This window comes from Pararge aegeria, chromosome 19 (assembly GCF_905163445.1).
Source record: "Pararge aegeria chromosome 19, ilParAegt1.1, whole genome shotgun sequence".
Lineage (NCBI taxonomy): Eukaryota > Metazoa > Arthropoda > Insecta > Lepidoptera > Nymphalidae > Pararge > Pararge aegeria.
The window spans coordinates 14619658-14647411 of record NC_053198.1 but is presented as its reverse complement, the minus strand read 5'-3'; the positions used below and the strand labels follow the sequence as shown (position 1 = coordinate 14647411).

The window sequence follows — 27754 nt, the reverse complement described above, 5'->3', positions numbered from 1 at the left end:
AACACCACCACTAATTTAAGTTTGACTGGCCGAAACCGCTACTAAGTGATAATGGCACCTTTTGCATTATACTTCTTTCTTTATGTTTCTGTTGTTTGTTTCTTGTATATTCTTGATGTGAATAAATATAATAACGCAAGGAAGACATTAGGAAAGTTAAAAAAAAGGAAAGCATTGTCAGGAATTACATTTTACGAGATCGTATTTTTAGTAATAGTAACTTTATCGATCTAAAGCTCAAAGAACTCTTCGTATAGGCACTTTCGGTGGCTATAAAAAAATATATACTAAGCCATATATTTTCATTACCAATAAACGTTTTAGATCTATTTCTTATATCAACATCTTATACAACATAAAAGTTAAACCTTTTATATAATGTCGTTGCGACTGTGAAAAATCTTAAGTGCCAAATAACTTTTTTTACACCATTACTTTTTTTACAATATAGGTTTTCCGTTTTAGGTATAAAACTGTCCAATGAAATAAATTTCAATAGCCAAACCAAACTAAAACCACTGGGTATAGTTTTCAATAGCAAGGTACAACCAATGTTTTTTTTGTTGGAATTCTTATATTTTTTATATTTTAACGATTTACTCATAACTTAATATATCTCAAAGCCATAACGGTAAAGCTATGTAGCAGACACAGTTCCCGTCAATCTTTAGGGCTATTCCAGAGTATACTGCAAAATTGAACTGGCATATGTACTTTTATTTTTCTTTTTTATCATCTTATCCCACAGCTTTATCAACTCTCAGCGCACCGACACACCAGTGGAAATAATATTCAAATAATATACATGTGTAATAATTAAGAGTCGCTGTCGCTCAGCGGGCGATGGAGACAGCTTTGCTCGGAGTATCTCTGCGTGATCAAATCAGAAATGAGGAGATTCGTAGAAGAACCAGAGTTACCGACATAGCTCAGCCATTCGCAAAGCTGAAGTGGCAATGGGAGGGGCACATAGCTCGGAGAACGGATGGACGTTGGGGTCCCAAAGTGCTGGAATGGCAGCCCCGCACTGATAAGCGCAGCGTTGGTCGACCCCCAACGAGTTGGAGACGACATCAAGCGCGTCGCGGGGAGCCGCTGGACACAAGCGGCATAAAGCTTTGGAATTTGGAACTCCCTTCCGAATACCTGTGTCCAGCAGTGGACGTCTATCGGTTGATATGATGATGATGATGATGATTAATTAACGGGGGCAAACTTCTACTATTCCACGTTCCCGTATTTTAGCAGGCGGACACGTTAATTATTTTCCCTGTCAGCACGGCCGGCATGGGCAGGGAAAGGATAAAAAATTATCTTCACATATATTATTTGCATCTTCAAAAAACTTGTTAAAGATCATTTTTTTTTTCTGAATCTTCGGTAATTTAGTAATGCCTATTCTGTTTTGTTTGGGGATTGACAATATTGTTCCTATTTATTGATATTCATTGTATTGATATATATATTAAATATTAGGATGTATATATAATATTGTGTAGAATTTTATTATATAAATAAAGTATTTATGTATATATTTATAAATATATTTATCTCGTCTTGAGCAGTGTTTTATTTACTCCATCGGTTGCCTGAAAGGGATCGCTATGTCCTATAAAGCCGCCTAATTGTATACTTAGTGTAAACTAGTTTTTTTTTTTATGATTTTTCCTGTTTTTTTTGTGGTGTACAATAAAAGTGTATTCATTCATTCATCATTTGGATATTATTTTCACTTGTGCACTAGTGCTCTGAGAGTTGATAAAGCTGTGGGAGAACAGAGTAGTTTTATTTTTGTATTTTACCAGCAGATCTCTCTATCGACAATGCCCTTCAGAATATCTTCTCGTTTTCTACCTCCAACCTTTGGCGTAACTTCTGCTGCGCTCTGCGTTTCACTCGTTAGTGACACATACTAACCTAACATATGTTATTACAGGTACGTAATGAAGTAGACTTTCATATATTGTATCAAAAACAGCACAAGTGCCTAGCGAATTCATTCAATTCGAATCCCAGCACCTCACAGGTGAAGTCGGCCTCCCGAAAGTGAAGTCGAAGTGACAGTGCGGTCTCCCTATCTTGTAATCAGATGGCTCTACGATTTATATGGTATCAAAGGATACTATATAAATCGTAGTTAAATTTCTCGCGACCAAATAAGTGAACGTAGGTAGAAAATCCCACACTTGCCAGTTGGCACTCTGAGCGGCCATTAAGACTGACGGGAACTGTGGAGGCATCTGTTTATGAGTCGCCCTGAGGACCCATGTTGAAGAGTATCTTCAGTTCTTCAATGGACAGCTTGGAGCCGTTGGTGTTCTTAGCGCCAGTGAGAACGTTCTCCGCCAACTCTAGTTTGGCTTTCTGCAGCTGTCTGATCGACTGTTCCACTGTGTCCACGCACATGAACCTGAGGAAGTCAAATCAGATTAGTCCAAAAACAAAATGGCGAGACATCACTGCAACTGCAGAATAAAGGTGTTGTATTCAGGATCATTTTCAACCGACCCTACGTATATCTCCATGCATGCCATTTCTGCCATTAATTTTTAGCTTTTTAATCATTTACTACTAATAAAGGAATAACTTTATTAGTAGTTAATAGGACTTTTCTATAAGCATACGTTTAATACAAACTTTGAACTTTTTTAGAGACAACTTCAAGATGACAATGGGCAGTTTATTGTAGAATTGCATGCAATTTCCTTTAAACGAATTATTAATTGTATGTAACCTAGTATATTGATATCCATTGAATCTAGCTAAGGACCATTGAGAAACATAAAGTTTTAGTGCTAACCCAATTACTGGCAAACCGGCAATATCCTAAAGTAAGATCCCTGATCACTGATACCACTAACTTGTCAAGACCAATATAACGGTATCTACATAGGTTGGATATAGGACAGCACTATTCAGCAAGTGCTTCAATACTGCAGAAAACAACAACTTTATAGTACGAAATCAATAACTATAGGCATGCATGAGGAATGAAGATGCCCTTATTGCTGCATGCAAACCTCCACAATCTTTTCTAAGAGGACCTGCGGCATTTTATCAAAAATTCGTAGCAAATAAAAACTTCGTATTGTCAACATTTACATTTAGATGAGTGACTGAACACTATATTGAGGCTACGCGGAAGTTAAATATTAATAATTTACAGTCACCAAGATTCACACAGTCATAAAACTAAATTTGGAGAAGTGGAAGCACGTTAATATTAATTATAATTGCGAAAGTGTGTTTGTTAGTTGGTCCCTTTTATAAGCAGCTGTTGAGTGTATAAAAAGTGTTGTGAAATAGTTTATAGTCAAGTCAAAGTCAAGAATATCTTTTTTCCCATAGGTGGAGGATGATGATGATAACCATATTCTTTAACTTAAACCTAAAGCTCCGAACGCGTCCATCTTCTAAGAAGAAGCCCATTACAAACTTAGCCGGGTGTTTTTTTTGTTATCACCATCTCACATTGTCATTTAAAATTATTAGAAGAGCAACCTGGTTAGAGCAATAATTCACACCCAAGCTTTTTTATCGATAACGTAGTCCTTTATACTATAATATGACTTTTCTTTTAATATAAACATTGAACTTTTTAAGAGACATCTCCAAGATGTCACTGTGTGGTTTATTGTATGCAATTTCCTTTAAACGAATTGTTATTGTTATATAACCTAGTATATTGCATTGTAAGTTTATTCTTACTTCGAATGTTCAAACTAATAAAGTATCATTTTTTTTAATTTAGAAATATTTTAATAATCATAAATTAAATTTTTAAAATATGTACTGACTATACACTGTCATTATTTTAAAATCTTTATTTATGAATTATGTGTTAGTAACTTTTGCAGCTACAAGAATAATGGGAATGTTTTGGGCCTTGCAACTAATTAACTTATTACTGCAACTAATCCCCGTTTTTACTAACGACGAACAAGCAATTCCTAAATAGCTAAAATTGCTGTATGTGTGTGTGTTGTAGCTCGACCATACAACTCACAAGTTACTTAGTATTCAAATGTAGAGAGATAAACACTTTGTATACATATAATATATACTAATAACGCACAGAGGTATATAAAAAGTGAATGAAAACTGAAATAGTACTTCACAGGCTTTAGAGGAACGTTATGTAGTCTCTGAGACTTATCTGTGAAACCGAATCGCTAATATTTTTTGAGTAAACAATTGCCATAGTTTTTAATGATCGAAATCAGATACAGCCCTAAGATCACATGCAAAAGTAAAATCAGCTGACTCCTGTCACTTTATTAGGTACGCGTCGCGTAGCTTAGGTACTATGCACGTGTCGGCCTTTTATCTTCAATAGGGTTGTCATAAGTGAACACTTAGAACGTTTTGAATTAGATTGTATGGAAAAATGAATAGGGTGTAATGTATTTACAGGGTGATTCCTTCTGAAATATACTTATGCAATCTTAAACAGTATTTCGTATTTCCGTTACACGTGGTATATAATATATATACATAGAGCTTAGGAGAAACGTGCGGTGACGAGATTAATGCTTTTAATTCATCCAAGAATTGCCCAAAGAAGTTTCACTTAAATTAAAAAAATAGTATCGATGCAGTAATCAGAAGCAACGCCGCCCGCAGAGCTAGTTAAATGAAAAGCAATAATTTCCTGAAATCTTGGCAGCCGACGTCACGGGCGGATGCCAGTGGTGAGCCATCGGGAGCGGTCTCGCCAAATTCCCCGAATACTTTGCATCTCGATAACATTTCGTGAACCGGTGGGATCATTGGCAGCCTGCGCGCAACTCGATGACTTTACATGACCGACAGTGACGTCATGTCGTAATTCAAAACGAATCGGCAGGACTCTCGAGTTATTATAGCGTTTTTTTTATACTATAGGCCAGCTCTTGACGTCAATCATGCCTGTTAGAAATCATCGATTTTATTCATGTAGATCTTATCACAGGCACTTATGAAGCCTTCATACATATAACATGTTACACTACTAACTAATGTTAGGTGATGGTGATAACTGCAATCGCCCTGGTCTAAGAAGAGCCCACAACAAACTTAGCCAGGGTTTTCTTTGTTATCTCACAGTCGAGTTAATGTTTAGCTATGAAGTTAAGAGCAATTCATACCCAAGCATTTTTATCATAGTTCACATGAAGGAATCACAGTTGCCTGGACGCCGTTCCACATCCCAGCAAGTTTCGTGCGTGTCGATTGAATATCAACACGTAAGGATGCTAACGCTCACGGCGTCACGCTGCTCTGTGGTAAAACGGGGTCGGAAGGTTTCTCATTGTGGGAGGAGACCTGTGCCCTTTAGTGGATCGGTGATGAGTTGATATGATACAGAACCACAGTTAAAACATATTCTATGCGGAAGTAGCATAAGCAATTTTTAATTTATGTGGCGTTTTGATTTAAAGTCAAAAGTTTTTTATATAATCATATTCGTATGTTCTGTATAGTTATATATAGTTTTTTTATAGTCATTGTCGTGCTCGTGTTAGCTGTAGAACAGTAACTGATAGCAAAATAGTATAAGTCTTAAATTTCGCACGGTGTAATGAAGAAGCGTTCATTACCGGCGGATGTGAAAAAAAAACTTGGCTCGCTGCAAAGAAATAACCACGCGGGCAGCAGTGAGAATACTCAATACACTATTAGTGGCATGAATGAAAACTTTGACAGCTATAAATAGAAAAAAAAAACAGATTTGGCAGATAATAGGGCATTTAGGCGCAGCATTGTGTTTTTAAGTGGGAGGTCCCGGTTTCGATCCCCGGAAGAAGAAAATTTGCGAATTTATAATTTCTGAATCTCTAGTTACCACTCTACCGGTTAAGACGTGCCGCTAAGCGATTTAGTATTCCGGTACCGCAAAAATATACTATTTTTAAATAAATATCTAATATTTTTCTTAATATATAACAACTGTCCTCATCATCATATCAACCTATTACGAAACCACTTCAGGGTACGGGTCCCACAGTGAGAAGGGGTTAAAGTTAAAGCTGTAAGTCCGCCACGCTGGCCCAGTGCGGATTGGTGGACTTCACACACCTTTGAGAACATTATGGAGAACTCTATAGGTATGCAGATTTCCTAACGATGTTTTCCTTCACCGTTGAAGCAAGTGATATTTTTATTATTTAAAACGCACGTAACTTAGAAAAGTTAAAGATGCGTGCTGGGATTCGAACTCGGCCGTTTCACACTGGCCCAATGCGGATTGGTGGATTACATAAATACTTACGAATAATTACACACTAACACTTATCTAGATTACACACATAAAGTAATAAAAATAGTAAATATAAACTAATATATACTATACATACTTAAACAACGTGTAAATAAAAAAATAATAACACACAGGCTTTAGGAGTATATTATGTACTGTTTCTGAGACTTATCTGTGAAACCGAAAACCAAATAGTTTTTGATTAAACCCTACTTATTACCGAAAGAAATCCGATACAGCCCTAACATCGCATGCAAAATTTAAATCATGTGACCCTAGTCACTTTATTAAGTCGCGTAGGTACTATGCGCGTGTCGGTCTTTTATCTACAATAGGGTTGTCATAAGTAAACACTAAGAATGTTTTGAATTAGTTTGTATGGAAAAATAAATATGTTATTTTGATTTAATATTTTAGCAGGGTGATTCCTTAAGAAATATAGTTATGCATCCTTCAATATTATTTCTCAATTTTGCTAAACGTTGTATATGTGTAAGAATAGATCGCCAAATATGTATTTGCTCAAGATTTAACAGCATGTTTGAATATGTCTAGTGACCTTGACTGTCGTATTGGGAGTTCATTCCACAGTTCAGTAGCTTGAACACGTTCTCCAACAGTGACCTTGAAAATGCCATCGATACATTTGACGATTTTAGGTTGCTTACCTGTAGATGTGAACGTGTTTGACCTGGCCCACCCTGTAGATGCGGTCCTGCGCCTGCTCCTCCAGCTGAGGGTTCCAGTGAGGGTCCAGCAACAGGAGATGGTTGGCGCCGCACAAGTTCAAGCCAACTCCACCAGCGCAAAGTGATAATAGCATAACCTGGTGTTCGAAAAGTGTTATGTGGTATATTTTATGATATGACTGCAATTACACGCGACTAAGTTTGATTTATTTATATATTAACTACTGCCCATGACTTCGTTGAGTAGTCTTCAGTATCGGGTCTAAAGCTCGTTAAAAAATTTTAATCTTACCTCGGCAAATATTTGAGACATATATAGTAAATGTCTTTTTCCACAGCATAGGTGACATACATGCGTATCTAATTTCGAAGCTGTTTGCCCGCGGCTCAGCTCGTAAACAATTATTTCCTCCGGGAACTACTTAAAGAATCGGGATAATAGATAGCCTATGTTCTTTTCCATGTCAAAGGCTACACGCATTTCAGTAACAAAAATCAGTAGGATGAGCTTTTCAAGGGAAAAACCCGTACTGTTACACATAAAGAGTTATGCCATTATCACATAAACCAATAAAGTTTCCACAACTTAGTTACACAAAACGATAATAGTAAAGTCATAAATAAGTGAATTTTTCGAATATAGTATTTTCAAGTGGGTGGATGGCAACAGGCAGACCGCAAACAAAGAAGTATATCTTACCCGGACGTCAGATCGCGGGTCGTTGAGTGCGGTGATAAGAGACGCACGTGCGGGCACGGGCACGTCCCCGCGTAGTGTGACGCTACGTACGCGAGCAGCTTTTAACTCCCGCTCAACCAGGTTCAGCACCGAAGTCCACTGCGACACCACTACTGCCTTTTCACCTAGATACATTGAAATATACCATTAAATTTTATTGTAAATAGTCTTAATCGACGGACTTACCAGATCTTTCACTTGATGAGGTGGATATCCATCGTATATGTATCCATGAAGATAAGTATACTTACGGTAGCCTTATAATATATATTTATAACAATACTAGCGTACCCAGCCCGCTTCGCCGGGCTAGATTTTGCTTTATTTTATTTAAACAATAAACTTAAATCATTAAATTTTTAATCTTTAAGTCTCATAATATATTAAATCATTTATTTCTCTCCGTATTCATCCTCTTCTATTCTCTTCTCGAGCGGGTGAGATCATTATCTACACCCATGTACAGCCAACAATAGAATAGGAGTACTCCGATCGTCACCAAACTTTACAGGATTACTCGCCAGGTCAACTCCCTGAAAGTTTCATTGAAATCGGTCCACACTTTCTCTTTTATATATATATTAGTGACATCTGTTAGTGCCAGCAGCGTTTCACTGAGCATTACTAAACTCTTCCATTTCCATCGATGTAACCTGCTTGCCATTAATATACAACCTTTATTCGGCATTTCCACAAAGTAACTGCTTCTGACCGCAATTCTAGTTAACTTACGAGCCAAGTTAAGGGAACTCACCTTTATTGACAAAAACATTTTTATTAAGGCATTCCATAACAGCTTTGATTTTCGATGATTGCCTCTGTAGGCTGAACACTGGATTGTTTGACGATAAAACAGACTTGATGGCTTCGGCAGCGGTTGTACCTTCCCCGGTTTCCACTTCTTCCTCGTGCCAGTACTCGTTGCCAGTACTCTGTGTGAAACAATATACAATGTGTAAATGAAAACCGAAATATTTCTTCACAGGCTCTAGAGGTACATTTTTTACTGTATGTGAGACTTATTTGTGAAACCGAACGGCTAATAGTTTTTGAGTAAAGCATTGCCATAGTTTTTACTGAAAGAAATCAGATACAGCCCTAACATTACATGCTAAATTAAAATTACTCCTGCCACTTTTTAAGAAACGCGTCGCGTAGCGTAGGTACTATGCGCGTGTCGGTCTTATATCTTCAATAGGGTTTTCATAGGTAAACACTTAGATCGTTTTTAAATCGTTTGTATGGAAAAATATTTTGAATGAAGGAGAAGAAGAAACACTTTATTGCACACAGAACAAAAAATAGTTTGTTAGCAGAAAAATATATACATATACTTCTTTTGATTTAATATTTTTACGGGTGGTTATGAAATATACTTATGCATCCTTCAACAGTATTTCGTAATTCGGTTACAGAGGTTCTTTGAGTTCGGTGATCCGGTTCGAAGGACCAAATTACGTATGGCGTTCCCGCAAATCTATAATTAAGATTTTTCCCAAGGACCGAAAACAAAATTTTTTAAAAGTCAACCGATCTTTGGTAGCTCCTCCTAGCGCTGTAGGTATTTATAGCCGGTAATAACTTAACATTAGGTGACTTGATGGCTTGTTTAGCCATGGTTTATCAAAAATAAAGATAAACAGAGTAAAAATGAAAATAATTTTTTTAAACAACCCAAATAGAAATGGGAATCTAAAAAAAAATATATGGAAGAGATAATAAAAGTAAAAGAAAGGGACGAAAGAGAGGGAAGATTAAAGGACAACGACGTTAGTGGACTGCCAAACGGCAGGTACACCAACGTTTAGAAGGCAGGAGGGGTTTTAGTCGGTAGGAGTCCGGCACTATCCATAGGGGTCCATGAGGATTTTCCCCTCCTAATTATAAAAAAAAAAAAATAGAAGTGAAGGTTAAATTTTTCTGTTACCATAGTTACCATTATCTATGATTCTATTTGACTTCATATGTTTTGGGTGATACAGCGTATTTTTTAAGAAAACTTTGTAGAGCTATTTTTTCAAAAGTATTGACCTCAAGAAAAAAGCCAGTGGCGTGCGCAGGAATTTAAACCAGGGTAAGCATAAAGCAGCAAAATGGCATAGAATGTCCTCTGTTGCCAGTTATAAAAAAAATGTTAGGGTAGGCAGCGCTTTTCTGCTTGTATTTAGTGCACGACACTGCCATCAGCTTAGGGATATAGGGGGTTACCAATATCCACGTAGCGTTGTTTGCACTAACTTGTCTTTTGGAGGTGTTCTTATCTTCTAATGTGAGCTTGTTGAGTTCGGCCAGCAGATCTTCGCTGCCGACGTCCTCCGCCAGCTCCGTGTTGTTGTCGTGGTCCAACATGGCGGCGATAAGTCCGCAGTGGCAGCAAACTTGACGCAATCGTAGCAGGAGTACCAGGATCTCATGGGATTTGACCGGCTTTGCACCTAAATGAAAATATGAAACGCATCAGACTGCTATGCCTGGTAGTTATATTTCATCATCATATCCAAGGGGGGGCACGGGAGATCATCATCATGGGCCTATCTAGGTGGCCTTTATCATTCTGAGCATTGATTCATTCTTGGCCACCATAATTTATTTAATAATAATATAATTTACCTTAAAAAATGTATGGCGGCCCAGATACAGACAGACGGAGAAAAATTAAAAAAAAAAATACAATTTTGGCTTCAGTATCGATTCTAGAACGTCCTCCAAAAAAAATTTCAAATCTTACGTCAGGCCAGAAGCTGGGTACACGCCCATGAAAATCATCATCAATTGCCTTTCACCGGCCCACTATATGCCACAGGTCTCCTCTCGGAATGATAAAGCCGGCCAATTGCGGATTGTTCGACTTCCCACGCGCTTCAGAACATTATGGAGAACTCTCAGTGATGCAGGTTTACTTACGATGTTTTCCTTCACCGTTAAAGCACATGATATTTAATTGCTTAATTTAAAAACGGTGGGAAGTCGGTGCCTTGAAAGGAAAGCTAGCTAAACTTAAATGCTGTATGCCCAGATAGGACATTTACAAGCCACGGAAAAGACTGCCCGACAAGGCAATGCTTAAGTAACGCCTTATCAAGTAAGTTTCCTAGGCATACATTTACCTATCACCAATCGATTTTCACTTGGCAACTCATATAACCTTGTCTATGGTTCTCGCTACAAGTTGGCGAATTTTGTGTTTGTATTTTCATATTATTAATTTTTCGTATGCATTTAAGATTATTAAGAAATAAACTATAAAGATAGATTATAAAGAAATTAGATTGGCCATCCATAGGCGCAATGCTGCCAGCATCTTAGGAACTGTACCTCGCTGCGGTGGTTTCGAAGACGTTTTAGATTCTATGTAGTTTTACATAGTTTATTTTAGGTTATATTTATAAAACAAATGTGAATGTGATATTATTAAAAAGCAATAATTATTATCTAAATATACTTATTATTAGAAATAAACCGAATTTATATTTATTTTTCATCTGTCAAGCGTCAATTTAAGAGTCCCCTGAACCTTACTTTTCGCCGAATCGGTATCGTGACTTTAGACGGCGCCTAAAACGTTAGACATCACATAAAAGTTCGTGAAACCTTTTTTTTCGCATAAATAATATAGTGAGTTTAAATTTCACAAAACATGGTAAGGTAATTACTATTTCGCCTAGATCCTCATCACGAATCAGGATAATAAAAGTTTACCTTGCAAGGCAATCATCTTCTTATGCATCTTGGCATACTCGCTGTCTTTCTTCGGCGGCATCGTGCCTTGCAGGCCGGACTGCTTCTCCGCGCGCTGGTGGAGAAACTGAGCGAACAGCGTTTTGGAGAATACCAGCACCTGGTGACATCAAGAACCCTTCAATTAATTGATTCTAAACTCAATCAAAACACATTAATGTTCAAGGTTACAAGGCTGTGTCAGTTTAACACAATTAGGGTGGTATTTCTGTAGACCCTCTATCTGTAAACCAAAATCAGCGTACCTATTGTGTATTTTTTGCGCAATTGCCAACCGCTCTCGATAAATCTCACACAGTAAAAACTCTTCACTAAGATCAGACTTTTATAAAGCACTATTATACAGACTTGGGAGAAAGTTATAACATTTTAAGATTCGAAGATGCTGCTAGTGGAAAGAATTATATATATTTATTTTATATTTAATGTTCTTGTACAAAAACATTTTAAAAAATTATATATTATTATTAAAAGTACGAAGGAATAGCTTATCTACAATAGAGATTTCTCCCAGCTTTCCTCGAATGTGAGATATATAATCGTGGTCTTATGGTATATAATATAGGCGACATAGATAAAAAATAAACGTAATATATAATTTTGTTGTCTGACCTTATGATACATGTTTATTTCTTTTTGCCTTAACATTTTTCATACTAAGAAAGACTCTCGAGCTCTTGCATATACAAACTTATAAAGTATCCAGGAACAAGCAGATGGTCCATCAAATGGTAAGTGGATAACCATCGCTTATTAACAGAGCGACACTTCACAGAGAATGCAAGGAGCACGTCATGCAACATGCGGTCTGTGTCCATCAATTTGAGGCGTAGGTGTCTAAGCCACAGGTGACTGTTATGCTATTACACCGGCAACCCAGATAGACGATAGTATTTCCCTAAATTCGGTATTATTAACTCAGCTTTCTGTTTGTATGTGCAATGAAGACTTCTTATCTATTCCCCGGAGGAGTTATGTCAAAAGAAGCTCTAGTATTAAATGTTAAGTCTGACCTTCTGATACACCTTCATCTCCTCCTGCGAAAGGGTGACGGTGTTTCTACTCCCCGGAGGAGTTATGTCAAAAGAAGCTCTAGTACTAAATGTTAAGTCTGACCTTCTGATACACGTTCATCTCCTCCTGCGCCAGGGTGACGGTGAGCTCGTGGGAGCTGCGCTCGGGCAGGCAGGTGAGCTGGCCCTTCTCTTGTAGCTGCTGTTTGGTGCGGCGCAGCATCACGCAACTCATGATGGTGTTCAGGCGCTCCGACCCACCCAGACTTTTGTTGTCGATCCATTTCTTCCACATCTACAAAGAATCATGCCAGTTTTCATAAGTACTTCATTCACCCTTTGGACGAAGACTATTGAATGAAAATTTGAATGGAAAGGCAATTTGAATTTTTAAATTCAAATCGGTTATTTGCAGATTGGTTTTAAATTGTTGGTAGAAAAAATATAGGGACAAACAATCCGCCTTAGGTGGCATGCAAAAAATATACATGTTCGCACGCTAATTCCTACTTACTATAATAATACTATCCTAAATCAATCGACATTATTAAAAAAAGAATAAAATTTAAGACTGATATCAAAATTACAAAAATGTAATCAATTATTATTCATGTCTAATTATAATCCATGCATCTCTATCACGCGTCAGTTTTGGCCATGTTGCTCTCATCATTATAACGAGACCCTATACCCATACAAAAGCCCTATTATAGTATAAAGGACTTCTAAATCGATAAAAAAAGCTTGGGTATGAATTATTCTAACCAGGTTGCGCTTCTAATAATTCTAATAATTTTAAATGACAATTTGAGATGGTGATAACAAAAAAGAACACCCAGCTCAGTTTGTTGTAGGATTCTTCTTAGACCAGCAAGCGTTTGAAACCCCCGTAGCTTTAGTTAAGGTTAAGAATAAACCACACACACTCACACACACACACTACACATTTCCCATGTAATTAGGCCTGTCACCAGTGGACTGTTATAGGCTAATGAAGATTTTAGCTGGAAATTTTAGCTTGACAGAGTCTCTAGCAATCACTGGTTTTCATATACAAAGTGTAAATGAAAACCGAAATAATACTTCACAGAATTTATAGATACATTATGATCTGTCTCTGAGACTTATCTGTGTAAACGAAACGCTAATAGTTTTTTGAGTAAGCCACTGCCATCGTTTTTATTGAAATAATTCAGATACAGCCCTAACATCGAATGTAAAATTAAAAACAAGTGACTCCTGCCACTTTACAAGGTACGCTTCGCATAGCGTAGGTACTATGCACGTGTCGGCCTTTTATCTTCAATAGGGTTGTCATAAGTAAACACTTAGAATATTTTGAATTCGTTTGTATGGAAAATAAATACGCTTCTTTTTATTTAATATTTTTACAGCGTGATTAAATGAAATATTCTCAACAGTATTTTGTAATTCGGTAACACGTTGTATATACGTTGCTGGACTATGGAGGAGTGTGTATGGAGACATGGAAGCACCCTGTGAGTACTCACAGTGAGGTCGTCGAACGGCGTGCAGCGCAGGAACTTGAGCAACGCGAACAGGTCTAGATCCTTGTTGTGCAGAGGCGTGCCCGTCAATGCCCAGCGCCGGGCGCCGGGCAAACTGGACACCCCCTGCGACGTGGCGGACTTGTGGTTGCGCACCACGTGCGCTTCGTCTAGGATCACGCGGCGCCAGCGCACGCGCGATAAAACGCCATTCTACACAATTAATATACATCCATATCTTAATTTTCGATCCACTCGTGACGTCATAGCTAAGGATTATTGATTTTCGTATTGATACTGATAGCCAAAAAACTCAGCAACTGATAGTTTTTAGTCACAAAATAAATTTTAAGAGTTTCTCGAAGTTCAAGCGGTACAAAATTATGTTTATCTAGACGTGACGTCATAATTTTGAATTCGGCGTTTCACCTGTCATGAAGGATCGCTAGATTTTGCAGTTTTATTTATTGAAAAGAAATACCAATCTCACTTCGTATGTTAACAATTAAACGTTTTTCATAATACATGAATTTAATAAGATAAATATTTAAGAGATTCTTTGTTATTGTTATTTTTGCAAAAACGTATAATTATACAAAAACTATTACTTCAGGCTTCCAGATCAGGCAGATCTTCAGCAGAAAACGTGAGGAAACCTGCATGCCTCAGTGATCCTCATAATGTTCTCAAAGGTGTGTGGAGTCCACCAATCCACACTGAGCCAGCATGGTGAAAAACGGCCTTAACCCCTTCTCATTGTAAGAGGAGACCCGTGCCCTGTACTCCTGTACTGGGCCGGTATGATAATGATGATGATGATGAGATAAACGTACTTTTTTGTCCTAGATAACTGCAAATGCAACTGTTAAAATCTATTCAGGCATTACTGTATTTAAGTATTATAAAAAAGTTTAATCTCAATTCCTAATTCTTCCTGCCCTATGCTTCTCTTGCTACTTTCAACAGTATTACCTTCTCGCTCTCTCTTTGCAGGATGTTATATGTGGTGATCACAACGTCGTTGGCCGCCAGGCGGTGTGGTTGCGTTGCTCGCGACGCGCCGTGGTGTAGGCAAACGGACAGTGTGTGCGGATTGCAGTGTTTTGTCACCTCGCTAGCCCACTGCTGGACTAGAGTGGCGGGACACACAACTAGCGTACCCCCACGAGCCACTGTGAAACAAACGGGTGTTTTAGATGAATGAATGAGCTTTTTGCGACAGAGCTAGTCCGGGTAAGTACTTAGCAGCATTGATGCTTTGCCGACGATGGCCGACTGGCGCAGTGGGCAGCGACCCTGCTTTCTGATTCCAAGTCCGTGGGTCCGATTCCCAAAACTGGAATATGTTTGTGTGATGAACATGAATGCTTTTCAGTGTTGGGGTGTTTCTCTGTATATTATAAGTATTTATGTATATTATAAGCATTTTTGTATATTATTCATAAATAAAAATATTCATCAGTCATCTCAGTACCCATAACACAAGCTACGCTTACTTTGGGACTAGATGGCGATGTGTTTTGTCATAGTATATTTATTTTTATTTATTTTATTGCTGACGATGCCCGACTGGCGCAGTGAGCAGCGACCTTGCTTTCTGAGTCCAAGGCCGTGGGTTCGATTCCCACAACTGAAAAAGGTTTGTGTGATGAATATGCAGATGTGTTTTAGTGTCTGAGTGTTTATCTGTATATTATAAGTATTTATGTATATAATTCATAAAAATATTCATCAGTCATCTTAGTACCCATAACACAAACTACGCTTACTTTGTCTTACTTTGTCTGTGTAATGTCGTAGTATATTTATATATTATTTATTTATTGCTATGTTCCGGTCTGGTGGAGTATTTGGTGTGGAGTATCAAGATCGAAGAAATAAGCAAGATAGATTCTACTGCTTTTCGCGCAGTATAGGAAATTAACCTTATTGTTCATAGCACTAGTTTAAAGTAAGTTTTAAAAATAGATAAGGAAGGAAATAAACTGTTATGTATAAAAGGAAATAAACTCACGTCTCGGGCCTCTGTCATCGTCGTCATCATCGTTGTCAATGGAACCCTCCTTATCGGCCACGATCAGCGATATCATGGTGATGGTCTTACCGAGACCCATGTCATCAGCTAAGGGAAAAATTGAACACAATTAAAAGTAAAGCGCTGTTAGCCTAGCTATCTATTCTATATACGTATGGTGATACATATATCTATACTTAAAATACAACGTGTAAATGATAACCGAAATAATTCACTGGCAGGTACCTACATTATGTACTTTCTCTGAGACTTATCTGTGTAACCGAAACGCTAAAAGTTTTTGAGTAAACCACTGCCATAGTATTTACTGAAATAAATCAGATACAGCCCTAACATCACATGCAAAATTACAATCAAGTGATTCCTGTCACTTTATTAGGTACGCGTCGCGTAGCGTAGGTACTATGCTCGTGTCGGTCTTTTATCTTCAATAGGGTTGTCATAAGTGAACACTTAGAATGTACTGAGTTAGTTTATATGGAAAAATAAATATGTTTCTATTGATTCAATATATTTACAGAGATTTCCTTATGAAATATACTTATGCCCCGTTCAACAGTATTTCGTAATTCGGTTTCATCTTGTATAGTTACATATTATATACCTGCGGTGAACACGTAATTGCAGTGTTCCAGTCTATTATGTTGAAATAGAGTTTGATGTTTCTTCTGGATCAAAAGTAGCGTCTGTTACTGTCCTTATCCCATCAACTAGGTTGCACAAAGAAACAAAGAAACAAACTAACAAACTTTCGCTTCATAAAATTATTATTCCGAAAGAAGATCTGTGTCTTCTAGTAGATCCGTAATCTTATACTTATATATAAAGTTGAAGAGTTTGTTTGTTTACTTGAGCGCGAGGATCTCAGGAACTACTGGTCCACTTTTGAAAAATTAATTCAGTGTTAGATAGCCTATTTATCGAGGAAGGCTCTAGGCTATATATCATTACTACATTACACGGTAAGACCAATAGAAACATAGCACCAATGAAGAATGTTTTAAAATCGGTGTTTTTTCCTATATAGAGCTTCGGCTGCGTGTGGGACATAAACGTTTAAAGTTTCGATAATATCAAGCGACAGCCTATATCTATCTATTAATACTAAGTCGACTTATACGGGGACGAAGTCACGACGGACCGCTAGTACTTTATAAGTGTATGTGTATATAAGCTGAAGAGTTTTTTAGTATGTTTACTTGAACGCGAAGATATCAGGAACTACGGGTCCGATTTGAAAAAAATATTTTAGTGTTGGATAGCCCATTTATCGAGGAGAGCTATAGGTTATATATATCATCACGCTAAGACCAATAGTTTCCGCTGCGTGCGATAAATAAACGGAAGTTTCGATAAAATCACGTATGTGTTGTTTCAGTTTAAAATTTTAAAAAAAAGAACGTGGCAGCATCTATCTTTTAAGGTCGACTTATACGCGGACGAAGTCGCGAGTCGAAACGCTAGCGAGTCGATAGTGACATCTTACCCAAAATCCCGCCGGACGGTCGTTGCGTCTCCCGCCAGCGCAGCCAAGCGAGCGCGTGCAACTGGTGTTCCATCAACTCGCTCTTGACGCCGGCCGGCTGTTTCGACTGCGACTGCTCCGACGGGCGGGACGCGAGCGACTCGTACAAGTCGCGGAGGCGGTCCAGAATAAGGTTGCGCTCGAACATGTGGGTGGCCATTGCTGAGATAAAGATTTATATTACAAAACAGAGCTGTCCGATCAATATACAAACTTAGATCACGCAATTCTTGTTTCAACTTAAATTTTATCTTTACTTTTTGTTTAATTTAATTCCAAGATGTGTACACATACTTTGGGTTGTAGCTTAGAACAAAACTTGTTATTACTTATATTTAAATCTACTTTTAGTTATTACCTGTTTTGTGTAACTAATAACAATAAACAAAAATCCCTCTGTGAAAAATTATACTATTAGAAATATACTATGAAGTATACCTTACTTTATTTAATCTTTGTAAAACAAAAGTGGATATAAACAATCGACTTACTAGAAACAGTCTTAAATTAGTAATATCTGCATATCGTCTGAGAAAAGTACAGAAATCCATTGTGGGGATGGGTATATGCTTTTATAACATGATACCGAAGGTAATATTAGATCTACCTTCACCTAAGTTTTAACAATGTATTATAACACATTTAATTAATCGCGGTTACTACACGATTGATGAATTCCTTAACGCCCCGGTCTCTTCTTTCACAAGATATACAAATTCTGTAAAATGATGTTGAAAAAGAGCAATCCACTGAGTTTCATGCCGGCTCTTCTCTGAAGAATCTGCCTTCCAAACCGGTGAACACTGTTTTATGTACATAATTAGTTTTTATTTTCTCCATTGTTACACGCCTTTTTTCAAAATTCTGAATACACTTTAGAAAACAAATGAACACGTATGTCCGTGTTTTCGGTTTTGCAACAAAGTGAATATATAATGAATTCAGTAGTTAAGTAATAATGTACCTTGTTTGCCGAACATTCGCGGCTGCACGGCGTTACTGGCCTTTTGTATTTCGTCCCAAGACAACTCCTTGTCCTGCCGAGCGAAACCGTCTCTTGCCATATCTTCCTTCGTAGGCATATCTTAAACAAGAATAGTTAGTTTTAATTATAGAAGCCTATCAAAATGCCAGATGTCTGTGGGATCCGACTTTTGAACACTTTAAAAATAAAAATTTCAAACAAGATGCTTGGGCAGAAAATTAAATAAAAAATAAATATACTACGACAGTACACACATCGCCATCTAGCCCCAAAGCATGCGTAGCTCGTGTAATGCGTACTAAGATAGCTGATGAATATATTTATAAATAATATATTATATAAATACTCATGATATATAGATAAACACCCATACAATGAAAAACAATCATGTTCATCACACAAACATTTTCCACTTTTGGTAATCGAACCCACGGCCTTGGATCAGAAAAGTCTTAAGTAGTGCTGAAATGGTATCCACAAATAATTTATATGATGAGCTGCTTGCTTCATCCTCTACTGAACCAATGTGGAATGGCACATTTATATTCTTTCCCCGGGGATATAATTGTCCCCTTGCCATGCTAGCCGTTGACTTTAGAATGACTTATTTTAAGTTTTACCATAAAATTGACCATCAATACCTGGTTCTACGACCATGTTGGCGACTTTGTCCCCCTGTTGCTGAACTTGGCGCTCCAGGGCATCGAGTCGCTGCATCAGCTTTACACCGCGGTCGGGAAGCGTATCCTCGTCCAAGTTATCCAGCAAGTACTGAAACGTTTAAAAAAAAAATTAAAGTATTCAGTATCGCTAAGCCTTAAATGAGAGGTTTGCTGCTGTCCGCTGAGGAGTTCTGTCCTCTATCTACAACCACAGTTTGGGCGAATTAAACACATTTTATAACCTCTATAGTACAAAAAAAATTATATAAATCGGTTGTAATTTGTCGGAGTTATGGTGTAAAATCGTCAAACACTCATCCCCTCTCCCAAAGGAACCGAGCTTAATGTCGGGATAAAAAGTATCCTATATTACTTCTAACACTTCAAAGAATATGTGTACAAAGTTTCATGAGGATCGGTTAAGAGGTTTTTGCGTGAAAGCGTAACAAACAAACTTACATTGACATTTATAATATTAATAGGGACAGGGATTTATTTGATTAAGTCTTTATTTGTACACCACTATAAAGTTAATAATAATTTCCGCGATCTCTTTGAGGAAACCGAGGGGTTTGTCTGTGCAATACACGATCAGGTGGTTAAGACGCGGAACTACCGAAAGTACATTGCGAACGATGGCATTCACGACATTTGTCGAGCCTGTCGCTACCCCGGCGAGTCACTCAGACATGCGCTTTCGGGATGCCCCGCGCTTGCTAACACTGAGTAATAACACAGGCACAACCAAGCAGCCAAAATCCTTCACCAAGAGCTTGCTCTAAAGTACGGTCTCCTAGATCAAAGGCTGCGGTACTACAAGTACTCACCGGTGCCGGTACTCGAGCGCGACAATGTCCGTCTCTATTGGGACCGACAGGACGATCCTGGCTAATAAGCCAGATATTGTGATAATGGACCGGGCACAGTCTAGGGTGTTTTTGGTGGACATCACGATTCCGTATGACGAGAACCTCGTGAGAGCTGAGACCGAGAAAAAACGTAACTTGATCTAGCTCACGAGATTACCGCCATGTGGCACGTGGAGTCCGCTGAAATCATCCCTATAGTTATATCTGCAAATGGCTTAATCCCAGTTAGCCTAGCACACCATCTAAGGCGACTGGGGTTCCGTGGCAGCTCACTGGCAGCCAAGATGCAGAAAGTGGTTTTGCTGGACTCGGCTAGGATACTCCGCAGATTTCTTAGCCTGTTGCCCTGACCCCCGGCATTCTGGTCTCCCCAGCCGGGGTGTAATCCTCCACCCGGTGCAAATATGTATTTATGTAATGTATATTTCAGTGTATTAATCTGTATGTATCTAAGTAAGTATATTAATACTGTTTGGGCTCATTATGTGTATTTATTTTGTACACGATTTATTGCATAAATACACGGAGATCATCAGATGTTACAATTTAGCTTTTTTTATTGAAACAGTGTTTTATTACCATTAATTTGCCGTGCAACTCACAATGATATAATATGAAATAAAAACATTAAAAAAGAAATTTCAACCATAATCAGACCGCAATAATATATAAATCATAATATCGATAATTAAAATAATCTAATGAAATGAAAATAAGCAGTTAAGTCAAAATACACGTAGATTTAAATTAAATTAAAAAAGTCATCCTTAAATTATATCCATAATATTGTTGATTAAGTATACATACAAAATTAATCATTAATAAAATCGAAAAATTTATTAATCGAGTAAAAGCAATGAAATAATAGCCACTCATGCAATTTTAAGGAAGATTCATTACTTTTATGGATTCTGGCAAGTTGTTATATATACGAATAGCCAAACAAATGCATTCTCTCTAAATAAGGCTAGTTTAAGAAAATAAAAAGAGAAAAGAAACACAAAGAAGGAAGTAGAATACAAAAGGCAGCACAGATAACTCCTAATTTATCTCTGCCAGGCAACCTTAGGATTAGAACAACATGAGCGAGAACGGACAGGTGGTGTAAAATTATTTCAAACCTACATTCAAGTAGCTAAATACAAATACGTAAACAAGATAGCAGAAATAAGAATATTTATAAAAATAAATATAAAATGATGAACCTATGTTTATCTCAACTTTTGAATTTGAATTCAATAGTAAATACAGCCATCATATGCAAAATTAAAATCAAGTGACTCCTGTCATTTTATCAGGTACGCGTCGCGTAGCGTAGGTTCTATGCACGTGCCGATCTTTTATCTCCAATAGGGTTGACACACTGAGAATGTTTTGAATTAGCTTGTACGGAACATAAATATGCTTGTTGGACTATACATATTGAGATATTAGTTTTTTTAATTTTTTTATTAATCAAAAAGTTAGCCCATTGCTTCAAAATCCCAGCAGGGACAATTTGGGAATTTATTATTTCTGAATTTTCTCAGGTTAATATTGTTACTCACAATATTTTTGATTATTATCAGCTCAGATTTATTATTTTCTAATCGTTTATCTAAAATATAACTTGATTGGTTTATGTGTCAAAAAAATACGGAATTACTCTTATGTGTAACAGTGGTTGTTTCACTGAAAAAACTAATAAATAAATAAAATTTTGAATGCTGCTTGGTTAAGTATTACAATGTCCCATTAACTTATAATATCTCTTTTTATAAAAACACTAACTAACCCGAATATTCTGCAGGTCCTCCCGTAGTCCATTGAGCTTACTGAGTTCGTTCTCCCGAACGTGTTTCTTCACGAAAACAATATTCTGATTGGGGTAGCTGGGTGGTGCTAGGTACTGCTTTATGTCGTTAGTTTTGAACTGTGCTGTACTCTGTTCTTTTGACCTCGGCGACTTTTTGAAACTGGGAGATTTCTTATCCTCTTTCACCTACAATCAAATTTTTTTTTTTTAACCCATTCCCAAGGTAATTTTGAACCTGACACTATAAATTTAAACAATGTTTTAAAATAAATGTAATAAATCGTGTTTGATGAATTTCTTAACGACAAAGCTGCTTGGAAGCAGGCTCCGCTCTCAACTTTCACAAGATAGAAAATTCTAAAGAATGTAAACTGTAAAATTAAGCGCTTCTATTAATTGCTTCTGATTAAATAAAGGTGTTATTATTATTATCCTACTAATATTATTAATGTGAAAGTGTGGATTTTTGTAACTCAATCACGCAAAAACGGCTAAACGGATTTGTATTAAATTTAGCATGCATGTAGCCTTTGACATGGAAAAGAATATAGGCTACCTTTTATTCCGATTCCTTAAGAAGTTCCCGTGGGAAAGCGGAATGTTGTTTTCGAGCAAAGCTGCAGGCAGACAGCTTTGAAATTTGATATGCATATCGCCCATGCTATGCAATAGGACATATATATTATTATATATATTATTTATATACTGACCCTCAAGAGTTCCCGTGGTAGGATTAAAAATTGTTAACGAGCGTACATGTCTTTTTCCATAGCATACCAAATTTCGAAACTGTCTACCTGCGCCTTAGCTCGTAAGCAATTTTCAATTTTCCCGCGGGACCTACTAAAGGAATCGAGATAAAAGGTAGCCTATGTTCTTTTCCATGTAAAAGGCTGCATGCCAAATTACATCCCAATCCGTTTCAATTATTTAGCAAACATCCACACTTTTACATTTATATTATTAGTAGGGATTTACAAATTACTAAGGATTGATGTCCAATAGTTATCAAAATCAATGTTTTCGTCGTTAAGTTTTACAGAAAAAACAAATTACTCACTAGTTTTGGCATTTTTTCAAGTATCCACGATTACAAATCACAATTTTCGTTAAATTACTAATTGTTTACGAATAATTTGCGCATGAATCGACAGGCTTATTTAAAACACGACATCTGAGTATTTGACATATCGGTTTTATTCTAAACGATCGTTATATTATGAGAATTTTAAAACTACCCACACTTTTAGATTATTTCTGAATTTGATTCTATTTTTTTTATTTAATGAATTGGCTCTGCGTTTTAACGCTACATCCTTTTGTTTCTGTTGAAATCACAGATAATAGAAACGAATATTCAAATCAAATCGAAACATGCCATGGGAAAGTTTTCAAAGACAATTCAAAGACAAGAAAACCAACAAAACAAACTAAACCATCGCAACTAATCTTTTCCACAGCGATTTACCCTAACAGGTTAGCCCATTACCATCTTGGACTGCAATGTAACTAACCACCTAGCTAGCATTGGCAGGAGACAATTACATCCCCGTGAAAGGATAAATTATTGTCTTCTCCCACAGCTTTATAAACTCTCAGAATATTGGCGCACAAGTTGAAATAATATCCAAATGTGAATGTGTAAATAATAATCGGGGGTAAACTTCTCCTATTCCCTGTTCCCGTGCTTTACCAGGTGGACACGTTAATTATTTTCCCCCCTTTCAGGGGATATAATTTTTGTCGCCTGCGCATTGCTAGCCCTGCTAGTGAGATTGCAGTCAAGCCAATAATTGTAACGGAATTAACAAAAACAGAGTAAGTGTGGATAGAAGCAGGCGTTACTTTGCGGAACTCCAAGATATGTAACGAATATTGAGCCCAACTTGCTGCTTTTCTTGGAGTATAGCAAGTTGAGCTTAACATAGGATAAATGCGCATTGCCTTAATCCAATGCCTATTGATTTAATTTTCTATAGAAAAAAAGAAACACGTTTCATCAACTCTTACTTCTATAACTATCGGTGAACGGTTGATGTATGCCTAGGTAAGGATCTCTTAGATAAGGAGTTACTCGAGTGATTATAACGATTATAAGAATATGAGTATAACAATCAAGACTTACCTCATCTTCATCATCACTGCTCAGCGCAATAATTTCAGGCTCTCTATCTATTATCGTGACATCATCATCTATAATATTTTCTTTATACATTTTTGTTTCCTTATTCACTTTATTCAGTACTTTATTCCTCAAATCGCACACTTCAGGGCTATATATATTACTATTTGAGACTTGTTTCTCATTTGAAGAATTATTTATTTCATTACTTAAATTATTTGATGGACTAGATATAGGAGAGCATGTTATTGTAGAAGTATCGGGATTGTCGCCTTTCGTAGTTTTTACAGGAGAAGTATTAGGCTGCGTTTCTATATCAGATGCATTGTATAAGTTACCTGTTGAGCTTGCACGGGAAGATTGGGTTGTCTGAAACATTGTTCTAATTATAAAAAATTACATGTAATTTATAAAAAAAAATTGTTAAAATTCATAATAGTATTTACTAAAATACACAGTCAAAATACTCAGCAAGTGATTTGTACGTTTATCAGAGTTCAAAAGGAGGTCAGTTAAATTAAGTTCACTTCTATTTTCTAGTAGCTTAACCTTTAAGCTTGATTGCAAAATACAAGATGAATTTCAAATACTTTTAATAATTATTTTTATTATTAATGCAGAACTCACATTATCAGACTCTATATAATCTGAATCGTCGCTTTCATTATCTTTGGGTATCACCCCCATGATACTCATCCGCGTAGCTCGCGACATCACCATCTGTTCCTCTTCAAGGCCATCGTCACTTGTATTTACACTTTTGTTTTCACTGCAGTTAGTATTGTCACTTTTTCTTTCATTAAGAGAATCATTACCTTCATTTCTACAAGGTTCCTCGTCATTATGTGCAATACTGTTACCTTCATTTATAAGATACTCTGTAGCATCGCTTTGGTCAGATTGCTCATTACTGCAACTTTTGTCATTATTTTTATAATCATACTCATTACTATCGCTTACTTTATTTAATGAAGTATCACTGTCGTCACTTATTTTAAATAGTTTTTTCTTATTACGACGTTTGTTACTTTTATCATTAACTTCATGATTACTACTATCACTTTCAATAACTTCATTTTCAGATTCACTGGCATCACTATCTTGCGATTGATCTTCGTCTTTGTCGTGACTTTCATCGGTATTTTGACTTTCGTCATCATGATCAGACTGACCATCACTGCCATCATCATTTACAACAGAATCATTGTTTTCTATACTCATGTTTTGTATGTCACGAATAACATTTTTTTTTACACAGTCTAGCTTGACTGGAGTGTCTTTTATGCATTTTTTCTTTCTAGAATGTCCTTTGATAAATGAATTGTCGGATTCAGAATCTAGGAGAACCATGAGTTTCTTCTTTTTCCTCCCAATGTAAGAGTTCGAAGATAATGGTGAGGGGTTGACTGGGGGGCGACGTTTCGGTTTTATTTCCGGGGAAACTTGTTCCACTAGAAGTTATTTAATTATTTCAAACAACAGATTAGTAAAGCAGCTTAGGAATCATACATATTAAAAACAGTCTACTCTCAATGACAATTGGTTGCTATTTTGAGATCTTTCTCGAAACGATAGACAAAAAACTAATACAAACAATATTTTTGTATAAATCAAGGTTAAATTATATGTGCTATAGCATCCAGTCGCGAAAAATATGCAACCTCGTCTAACTTCATAAAAATGTTGGTGTACTCTGATATGCTGAATAAAAAGAGAAATTTGCAAATCCATCTATATATAACATAGTTGTGCCTATGGATAAAAATTAATTAAATAACCCAATCAAAACCTTTTTGAAGTCAGTCAAACATAACATAGCTCAAAATTTTACTGACTTTAGTCTATATTATTATAATCTTTTATTATTTTATTTAAACTTACCTTCATCATCAGAAGAGGTAATAACTACTTTATTAGTAGAGTCAGAAGGTCTTCTAATGCTGCTTCTATTGCTTTTGTCTAAAAAGATAATTTTTATTAACTAAAATTATATTAGCATAGTAGAAATCTGTGGCAATAAGTTTTATCATCATAATAAACTAGTTGAACACAGTACTACATGGCTGCAGCTATTAGACAAGATTAGTCTAAAAAATTTAAGTCTATCTATAAACTACTTTTTGAGTTTTGCGAAGTTTAGGTGAGGCAAAACATTGCACAGCTTTTCTGATGTTATGTCACATTTATTGATTTGCAAGGGCTTAACGCCTTATAATAGTGGTCCTTAGGTGTCTTGTCCACCAATCCGCACTGGGCCAACGTGGTGCCTTAACCCCTTCTCATTGTGGGAGGAGACCAGCCCTGTAGTGGGCCAGTAATGGGTTGATATGAAGATGATGAAGATGTATGCCTTACAACTGCCTTAATCTGGGTTGGGTCCCCTTCATTTAACTATGCGCAATTACCAGCAATTTATAAGCATAATGTATTACTCTTCTGAAAATATGCTACTTTCATAAATATGGCCTTAAGAACTATGTTGCTTACCATCATCACTACTCAAAACTACTTGATGTAGTTTCACACTGCTTCTTCTGGTCCAGTGACCAGAAGAAGCAGTGGATATAATTCTTGGAGTGTTTTCTTTCTCTGATTCATCTGAAATTAATACATACGCTAAGTTATGTAATAATAAGCGTAAAAAAGTGTTAAATACTGTTCTACCAACCCTGAGCTTTTAAAATCTCATAAAGATAATTGATGAGGCTTAACAGCCACGCTTTAGGTGGTTGCCTTGGCTGGCATGTTCCAGGAAATGTTCCTTGCATGCTGTGCAAAGTGTTGCTCTGTGTAAAGGCAATGGATTCCCACTTTCAGGTGGGCCATCTGCTTGGTTCATCAATAACTTGAAAAAAACCAGTTAGGGGTCATTATGAAAATTCGGCTTAATAAGCACCATACAGATTCTCCGGAAAAAGCTGGAGAATCTGTATAGTGTAATTTATAATTTCTTCAATCCTTATACTCCACACCAAACAGATCTTCGGCAATGTACCCTCTATGCATATTTCGCTCCGAAACCTGAGCAGACTCATTAGATGTTGACTTTACAATGAATAATTGTTACATGCAAAGTCTTAGAAAATTAAGATTAATTTTCATAATATACAACAGATTGGGGTCTTCTGTTCCTGGGCCTGTCTCCCTACTTAGTTGGCCTGAGCCGTCCATTGAACTTCTTCCAGTTAGAGTAGAAGGTATGCATCATACTTACTGGGTATGTTCCTGGGTATGTTTGCATGGCCATTATATGGCCATGCAAACATACCCAGGAACGGACGAGGAAGAACCCCACTGCTAGGCAGTGACAACCGGTTTCGTAGTAGAGGGTTATAGAGCTTTAACCCACTATTCTGCTCCAATGGCCTATCTTTTATCGAATGCAGACTTTACTGTAGATAACGCTAAGTAATACCGACAACGATTAAAAATTTAACCGACATCAGACGTATGTAGCAATACTACCTTCTGTTGAATCATCAGATTCTGGTACGAATACAGTTTGATTTTTCTTTGCTGGTGTTTTTGGTAATACGACAGACTGGCTAAAACTACTATCAATAATTTCACTGTCCGAGTCACTTCCCGCGGCCGTGCGATCACGGTATTCGAAAAACGAATTATCCATCATTAAATTTTTAATAATTACAATAAAACTAAAGTTCAGTTCATAAAAACAAAAGTTTTAAATTTCACCGAACTGAGCAATTTGAAAACTTGATGTCGTTTTTTGTTGACGTTATTTTGTTTTTATTGTCCAATGTAACAGCTCTGGGTTCAAAATTTTGCGAGCTTTCACATAAACCAAAGAGAATATGAACGCCATGTGCTACACT

General features: G+C 36.8%; 1 protein-coding gene across 1 annotated transcript; it reads right to left on the bottom strand.

Annotated features, from left to right (window-relative positions):
- Window positions 1-1077: 1077 nt before the first annotated feature.
- On the bottom strand, window positions 1078-27624 carry LOC120632060 (transcription termination factor 2). The gene is made up of 19 exons (XM_039901829.1): window positions 27384-27624; window positions 26406-26516; window positions 25800-25877; window positions 24546-25369; window positions 23922-24287; window positions 21776-21982; window positions 19112-19241; window positions 18450-18569; window positions 17447-17647; window positions 15940-16047; window positions 14898-15097; window positions 13929-14138; window positions 12521-12712; window positions 11366-11504; window positions 9905-10101; window positions 8421-8598; window positions 7628-7791; window positions 6907-7064; window positions 1078-2410 (listed from the first exon to the last, which is right to left on the bottom strand). Exons 1-19 carry the CDS (start codon window positions 27547-27549, stop codon window positions 2245-2247), a joined length of 3915 nt encoding a protein of 1304 aa, XP_039757763.1. The 5' UTR covers window positions 27550-27624; the 3' UTR covers window positions 1078-2244.
- Window positions 27625-27754: the final 130 nt, after the last annotated feature.